The sequence below is a fragment of the Carlito syrichta genome, unplaced genomic scaffold (assembly GCF_000164805.1).
Source record: "Carlito syrichta isolate Samal-C Ts95f unplaced genomic scaffold, Tarsius_syrichta-2.0.1 Scaffold307161, whole genome shotgun sequence".
In the NCBI taxonomy this organism is placed as follows: Eukaryota; Metazoa; Chordata; class Mammalia; order Primates; family Tarsiidae; genus Carlito; species Carlito syrichta.
The window spans coordinates 29,405-38,291 of NW_007251257.1; the positions used below are offsets into that span (position 1 = coordinate 29,405).

Consider the following 8,887-nt stretch of genomic DNA (forward strand, 5'->3'; position numbering starts at 1 on the left):
TACAATCTTGCAATCCTTCTCCTGGGAATATAATATATCCAGAGGAAGATAAATTGTTCTACAAAAAAAGACACTTGTACATGCATGTTTATTGCTGCTCTATTCACAATAGCAAAAATATGGAACCAACCCTACTGCCCATTGAATGTGGACTGGATAAAGAAAATGTGGTACATAGAGATGATGGAATATTATGCAACCATAAATAAAAACAAAACCATAGACTTCACAGCAAATTGAATGGAGCTGGAGACCATCATACTTAGTGATCTGTCACATAAATAAAGACTTGAATACTGCATGTTCTCATTCATAAGTCGGACCTGAACAGTAGTCACATAAACACAAGGACGGAATCAGCATTTTCTGGGCACTGTTAGGGGAGGGAGAGAGAGAGAGGAATGAGTCGGGCACAAGAGTACCTTGTTCACTACTGGTGGAGTGAAGACCCTTAGGAAGCTCAAACTTCACCTTCATGCAGCCTACTTATGTAGTTAATCCTCTCTTGTAACCCACATCTCTAATAAAATAAAATGAAATAAAAAGAAAAAACAGTGCATGCATAATAATTTATTTTAGTATTTACCAGGTATTACCTTAGAATATTAAATACAAATTCTTATGATTTTCTTGTTTATTTTGTGAATGAATTTAAATTGAGAAATGAACTTCAGTGTTTCCTGGATGTAAAATTTTAAAAGATGCTTCAAAAATTGGGCCTCTCCTATAAATTTAGTGTGTGGTTGTGTGTGTGTGTGTGTGGTGTGTGTGTATATATATACATACACACATATATACAAATATACATTCTTTCAGACAGACCTTGGAGAATAATAGATACAGAACTTTACCCAGGTTGGACTGAATAGAATATCAATCCATGATTAATGGTACGGTTGGGGCTACAGAGTACTAGGGAGAATTTTGTCACTGCATGGAGACTACCATAATCTTATTCCCAGTTACTCTTTTTAACCAAAAAATAATGCAATTATTTATAGCACAAAAGGTGATAAGAAAGATAAAAGAGTGAAAACTAAGATTTTTCATATGCTTATAATTTTAGTGTTAAAATGAACCTGTATTTTGCAGTGACTGTGAAATTGTTAATAATTCTTCTAGGAGAAAAGGCAGAAAAATTGACTTCCTGTGTTTGCTCGTGATAACATGACTTGGCCTATAGGGTGTTTTGATTCAAATTGGTGAATTTGTCAAATTAAACGTTAACTATATGTTGTTTATTCTCCTCACTAAAATTTTAGAAAATGTAGGGCAAGAGTCATCTTTTATCATTAGTACTTACTCAGCATAAGACAATTACTGTCATAAGACAATTAAGTTCAACCTGAATTATTAATCACACATTAGAAAGTTATTTCACAATTCTAGTATTAAAATAAACTTCTATATTAATAAATTATTAGAAATGAAAATCAATATATAATACTCAGAGGTTTTATAAAATAAATATTGCATATGACTTGCCTAATACAAAATAAAGTTTGTAAAATATTAACACAGCAGAAGTTGTTTCTCTTCTCTACTTCCAAAAACTCTAGAGTTATCTAGACCCTCAGATTAAAACTCAGTTCTCCAGAAAGTTGAACTCTCACCAACTTATCATTATTTCACGGAATTTTCTTAATATATTTTACATTTCCTGCTTTCTGTTTTTTCTTTTAATTTTTAGCTTTATTTAATCCACCTAAAGAATATACCTCTGGCCCAAAGAGAATAATTATTGTGCATACCTCATAAAGTAATTGGCAGAATTAAATGAGCCAATAAGGAGCAAAAAATTAGAATAGGTCTGCAACATGATAATTGTTGAAAAATTTTATTTTAGCTTCTACTATCCTTCTTTCACATCTATTAATAGCAGTAAAAGCATTTGAATACATGAGTTTCTATTATTTTCAAATATATAAGTGAATATTTAATTTTATCTTCAAACCCTTGGTGATTGTAGTTATTTAATTTCACAGAAGAATGAAAGTTCCAAAATCCACATCAGCTTGACACTCTATTCATCAAACTAAAGGCCTTAATTCTCTTCCAAAGCAAACCATTCCTGTTTAAAATCATAATTATTAACCCAGATTTTCTATATTGCTCAAATATGCATGAGAAAAGTATTTTAATTTTCAGAAAATTATGAAGTAATATTCAGCTGTATCAAACTAATTGAGTACCAGGTGGGGGAAATTTTAATATGAAAATGCAAAAAGTACATGTATAACTACTTTTTAGTAGTTTTGAGAGGGTATGCATAATAGAAAGCATTTACAGGAACTTTTTTCGTTTACTATTGTCAATACCTTCATTTCCCAGAGAAAAACACAACCTTCTGGATGGTATCCTTAAGAGCTTGCTTCACTTGCTGGTTCCTCAAGGTGTATACGAATGGATTCATCATAGGAGCAACGGAAGTATTGAGAATAGCTACTCCTTTGGTTAATGATGCTTTTTCTTTTGCAGAGGGATTAGCATACATGAATATGCAGCTTCCATAAAAAATGGAAATGACAATCATATGAGAGGAGCATGTAGAAAATGCCTTTTTTCTCTGACTAGCAGAAGGAAGTTTCACAATTGTCCTGATGATGAACATGTAGGATAGAATTATCAATGCCAAGGTGAAAAGCAAAATCACAATTGCAGAGTAAAAACCAATCACTTCTAGGAGCCATGTGTCTGAGCAGGATAATTGCAATAGGGGGAAATAGTCACAAGCAAAGTGATCAATGACATTGGAGCCACAGTAATCTAACTGGAGAAAAAGAACCACTGGTGGGAAGATATTTAAGAAGCCTGCCAACCAGGCACAAAAGACCAGCAGTATGCAGACTCTCTTGTTCATGATGGTTGTATAATGCAGGGGTTTGCAGATGGCTATGTAACGATCGCAAGACATGGCAGTGAGCAGGTAAAATTCAGTTATACCCAGGAAGATGAAGAAAAACAACTGAGCTGTACAACTATTGTAAGAGAAAGTTTTGTCTCTGGTGACCACTGTGCCCAGAAATCTAGGGATACAAACAGTCGTAAAGGTTATTTCTAATACAGAAAAGTTCCTGAGGAAGAAATACATAGGAGTCTGTAGATGGGAGTCTACCAAGGTGACAATGATGATGGTTAAGTTTCCAGTGATACTTAATATGTACATGATAATTAAAAAGAGAAAAATCACAATCTGAAGTTCCGGGTCATCTGTTAGGCCTAGAAGAATAAATTCTGCAGGTACGGTGAAGTTTCTCATTGTTGGTCTTTATTTTCCTCTTTTAACAGAAAATGTATGTTCCCCTATAGAATATAAAACACAAAGATAAATAATATTGAGAGTAGAATATAACATTTAAAAAAATGCCTATTATAAAAATAACGTTGTAAAAATTATAGATATTTTCCCATATCCATAATTATAAATGATCTATAAAATATTGAAAATATTTTCCGTCAGCAACCCTCTCCAATTTTCATTCCACCTTTCATACAAGGAACAAATATTATCTAAAATTAAATAGCAACCTCTCTTCATTGAAAATATACTGTTACAGGTAAGGATAAAAATTTCTGGTGCTAATATTTAAACAGAAGCTATTTCTTCTAAAATGTATGTAACATTAAACTTTTAATAATTTTTTTAAATACTTAATTTTTTTGAAAAAACATGAAAATAATCTAATTGACTTTTTTCCACAATATTATTAAAAATTCTGGAAGATAGCATAATCCAAATACAGAGTTTGAAAAATTTCAGAGATTATTTAGGCCTACCTTCAAATGTTGTTTTTTGGGAAACTAAGTCTCATATAGTTTAGAAAAGTTTCAGAAGGTTAAACAACTAGTTATGATAGTAATCATCCCACTTTATAAAATATATGCAATCATGGAAGTGTTTTGTTGGCATTGTCTTCTGAATCATGTAAGAAGCTGGTTGATGCTATTCGCCTTCTTCTCTCTCTCTCTCTCTCTCTCTCTCTCTCTCCCTCTCTCTCTCTCTCTCTCTTTCTCTTTTCTAACATAGGCCATAAAAACAAGAAAGGAAAACTTCTGTTGCAAAAACAAATAATTGCCTAGAAACATTTTAATTTCACAGTGCACAATTCAGTTTTCTTGTTTATTTTTTTACAATACTGCTATAGCAAGTTAAGAAGAAGGTGGTCAACATAACATTTACAGGGGAGCAGATATTCTTTCAAATAGGAGATGCCTTTTTGTAATCTTATTTCTATCACAGCATAACATTTAACTTAAGAAAAGAAAAAAGAACAAGCCAAGACTTACTGTCGTGTTGTTGCTTTCTGAATCCAGTAATAGTCTTCTTAGTAATAAACAACTATGTAATTTTCAACATAAAAGGGTTTCAAGTCAATAGACATATGTGTAAATAATATTTTTAAATATTTAAATAAAATGGAATAATATTTACTTACTTCCTGGTTCTCAGTAATTTAGTGTGAAATTTTACTACCTAACTGTCTTAAACAGTCATGTAATTTCAGATCTGATAAATTGATTTAAGAATTTATTTGATTTCCTTTGTACTCTCAGAATGAGTGTGATGATTTAACTTTTTCATGGCTTTCAGAAATTATGGTTTAAGTAGTCCTTGTTTCTGGACTAGTAATATTTGACCCACAATATCTTTAATTCCGGATATTGTAAAATTGTTGGAGCATCTTATCATATTACAATTAATTCTTGCTTTTTCTCTCTCACACAAGACCCATTTATAAACACAGTTATCCCTGAACTGACTAGTAAAGTACACTGCCATTTTCCCCTTTTCATATAATATACAAACACTGGTTAAAACATTTTACTTTGCATGTATGCAAATATTTTAAATAAATGTTTTGCAATCCTTTGATCATATATCCATAAAATCTGAGTAATTCTTCTCTTTGCTTTCAGAGAATGTTATATTTCCCTGCAAGTGCTAATCTGAACAACAGAAAATAAGGAATGTTCCTCTCTATGCAATCCACACGAATGGAGTTGGACTTATTTTATCTGTGTCCTTCTTGTTGACTCATGGGAGTTCATTAAGTAAACAAAGAGTGCCAAAGTGAAACATTATTAAAAGATACAGATGAATCATTGACATTGTCCTTTTTAATAACTATTGATAAGAAAGTATAAAAGCATATTATTGATGTAAATGAGGCAGATGTATAAACCATGTGCAATATTGAGTATATGAAAGTTTGATTTAAAATTTGATTCTTCTATAACTGCACAAGTTCATATTTTTTCCCCAAAAGTTCTGGACCTATCTTTAAGAGAATTCGTGTATATAAATCCCTTCAATTTCTGCAATGAAGAGAAGAGATCATTACTGTACCACAATAAAATGATCAATAACACTGTTTTAAATTTCTAGTATGAGTTAATTGTTTTCTGATATGGATAATTTTATGGACCTATGAAGAGTTTTATTATTGTACTGGTCCTTTGAATTTAGGGAAATCCTTTTCATGCTTCATGACTAATGCCGCAGCAATGTTTGTTAAAAGTTGCATTTATTGTCTTTTGATAAGTTTTCTTTGCATATAATTTACTTTTGTTAGATTTTTGTTAATAGTTATATATATAAAACATCTCATTAAAAGAATATTCATGAATTAAAAAATAAATGCTTGAAAATCTGAGATCAAATAATTTTAATGTATTTATTTCTAAATTTTCTTCATTGGAAGATACAAGTTTTATAACCAGAAAAGAGATACTCCTATACTATATACACATATATGTAATATAAATTTTATATTTAACAATCTCTTCTTATTTTCTTTATATGTATAAAAACTGGCATAAGCTTGTAGCATTTGATCTTAGAAGAGCTGATTGTTAAAATAATTTAAAGATAAGAGTATTTGAAAGCAGGACAAAAGATAAAAAATAGGAAACGATAAATAAGCCACTAGTTAACACATAGGACAATACAAAGACATTGAAATATGTTGAATTTATAATTGATAAACATTTAGAACAGATACTGAAAATATTTCTTTAACATACTTATGTAAAAACTGTGGAAGTGTTTGTGTACTTAGGAAACTTTTATTCCTTTTTATTTTTGTATTTGCATAATGATTGCTTTTATATTTTATTTCTGAACTCCTTAGCAATAGTATATATAGTAATTATTTTTTGAGATATACTGATTACTGGGTATTGACTAAATGTTTCTCTTATCTCATTTTTTCCAGACAAACACAAAAACCTTATGAGGCAACTTCTATTCATGTAAAGAGCTGAATGAAGAAAGAAGTGAATTACCTTGTTTCCATCATGTGTGATTGTTCGCAATGTAGTCTTTACTAACTTTTTTTAAAGACAAAGGTTTCTATTAGAAAATATGCATAGTTTTATAGTATAGCTGACCCTTGAAAAACATGGGTTTAAATTATACAGGTCAACTTCTTTGTGGATTTATTTCCAATAAATGCATTGGGAAAATTTTTGGAGATTTGCAACATTTTTTAAAAACTTGCAGACAAACCACATAGACTAGAAATACTGAAAAAATAGGAAAGAATTTGGTATGCCATGAATGCATAGAATAAATGTAGATATTAGTGCTTCTTATCATGTACTACTATGAGATATACACAATTTTATTATAAAAAATTATAAAGCATTAAAACTTACACAAACAGACCATGCGTGGAGTCATCCCCAGTTAAGAAAAATGCAAATATGCAGTATTAAATCATAACTGCATACAATTAGCTGTAGTACACACTGAACTACTGTAATAATTTTGCAGCCATTTTATTGCCATATCTACTTCAAATGCTGTGTGATGCTACTTCTTTCTGTGTAAGCAGTTGCTTTCTCCGGTACATTGAGTATCACAGTAAAAGTGATCTCTAATGGTTCTCATGTATTTTTTGGTTCTCCTTAGTGCAGTACCATAAAGTTTGAACAACATTACCATGAAGCCCATGTGAAGTGCCGCTAGCAAGGCCAGAAGTGCTCCCAAGAAGTATTAAAAAGTGGACGTTACAAGAAAAAGCTGATTGCTTGATGACTACCATAGATTGACCAGCAGCTGCAGTTGTCCACAGTTTAAAAATACATAAAAAAGAAAAGAAATTAGTAAAGCTATCACTGCAGCTATGATCCAAACTTTTTGAGAAATACTTTTGTATCTTACATTGAAAATACAGTTTTTATGCAGGTGCAACATCGCTATAAGAAAGGTATAAACATTGACTCTGATTTGGGGAAAAGTGAGGTCATTTTATGAAAAATTAAAGCAAAAGAAAGGTCAAGGTTATAAAGCTGGAGAATTTAATGCCAGAAATGAAAAGTTTGATAATTTTAGAAAGAGATTTGGCTTTAAAAAAAATGTCAAGATGGCAGGAGAAGCGGCTTCTGCTGACCAAAGGGAGCAGACGACATTGAGAAAAGCATTGAGGAAAAAGGATATCTGCTTGGGAAGGTTTTTAATGCAAATGTAAGTACAATATTCTAGGAAAAAAATTCTCAAAGGGCATTTATTAGTAGGGAAGAGCCGAGCACCAAGATTTAAGGTAGAAAGGAATAGGTAAACTCTAATTTTTGTGCAAATCCAGTTATGTTTATGGTCAGGACTGACCTTATTTAGAAAGCCTCGAACTCCTGATCCTTGAAGGGAGAAGATAAACAGGAACTGCCAGTCTTTTCATTGTAAAACAAGAAGACCTGGACAAGAACATTTTTCTGAATTGGTTTCATTGATGCCTTATCCCTAAAGTCAGGGTATACCTTGCCATTAAGGAACTGCCTTTTAAAGTTATTTTGGTATTTGACAGAACCCTAAAAGTTCATTGGTGAAGGTATTGAAGTAAGCTACTTGCTCCCAAACACAAAGTCTCTAAATTCAGCCTCTAGATCAGGGAGTCATAAGGATCTCTAAGACTAAACATGACACTCTATGGAAGAATTGTCCGTGCTATGGAAGAGAAGCCTGATAGAACATCATGAAAGTCTGGAAAGATTGCACCATTTTAGATGTTATTATTATTATAGAAATGTAGTGAAAGCCATCCAGCTCAAAACAATTGATTACCGCTGGAGAAACCTGTGCCCAGATGTTGTGCATGACTTCACAGGGTCAACAATAGAGCCAATGAAGAAAATCATGAGAGACTGTGGAGATGGCAAAAAAGTTGGAGGATCAAGGGTTTCAACATCTGGATCTTGGAAAAATTTAAGAGTGAATAGTCACCACACTAGAGGACTAAACAGGAAATGCCTTAATGGAGCACGAGCACTTCCAAAACAGTGCCAGATGATAAGGAAGAAGACGTCGAAGAAGACATTGAAGAAGTCGTGCCAGAAAACAAGTCGACACCCTTCTGTAACATGGGCACTGAAACCAAAGGAAACAATGGAAGAATGATTGGTACGGTATAAAAATACTTTAGAGAAATTAAGAGGCAAAAGCCTTATAAGTTATGATGTATTTCTGTAAAGTTGTGCCAAGTGAGTCTGCCTCTCTTAATTTTTCTGCCACCTTGTCCATCTTTTCTGCCACTCTTGAGACAGCAAGAACAACCCCTTCTCTTCCTCCTCCTTAGATTACTCAACCTGAAGACAATGAGGTGAAGAACTTAATGAATATTTTCCTTTTCTTACAATGTTCAAATAATCTTTTCTTTTCTTTAGCTTACTTTATTGTAAAAACACAGTATATAATATATACGACATACAAAATACATGTTACTTAATCGTTTGCATTATCAGTAAGTCTTCTGGCCAACAATAAGCTAATAGTAGTTAAGTTTTAGAGGAATGAAAAGGTGTACACTAATTTTGACTGCACAGGGTTTAACTTCCCTAATCCTTGTGTATTTCAAAGACCAGCTGCATACGCTCCAAGACAGTCATTACT

General features: G+C 32.1%; 1 protein-coding gene across 1 annotated transcript; it reads right to left on the reverse strand.

Moving 5' to 3' along the window:
- Positions 1-2,320: 2,320 nt before the first annotated feature.
- Positions 2,321-3,259, reverse strand: LOC103266358 (olfactory receptor 6C3-like). The gene has a single exon (XM_008063965.1). The coding sequence runs from the start codon at positions 3,257-3,259 to the stop codon at positions 2,321-2,323; it is 939 nt and encodes a 312-aa protein (XP_008062156.1).
- Positions 3,260-8,887: the final 5,628 nt, after the last annotated feature.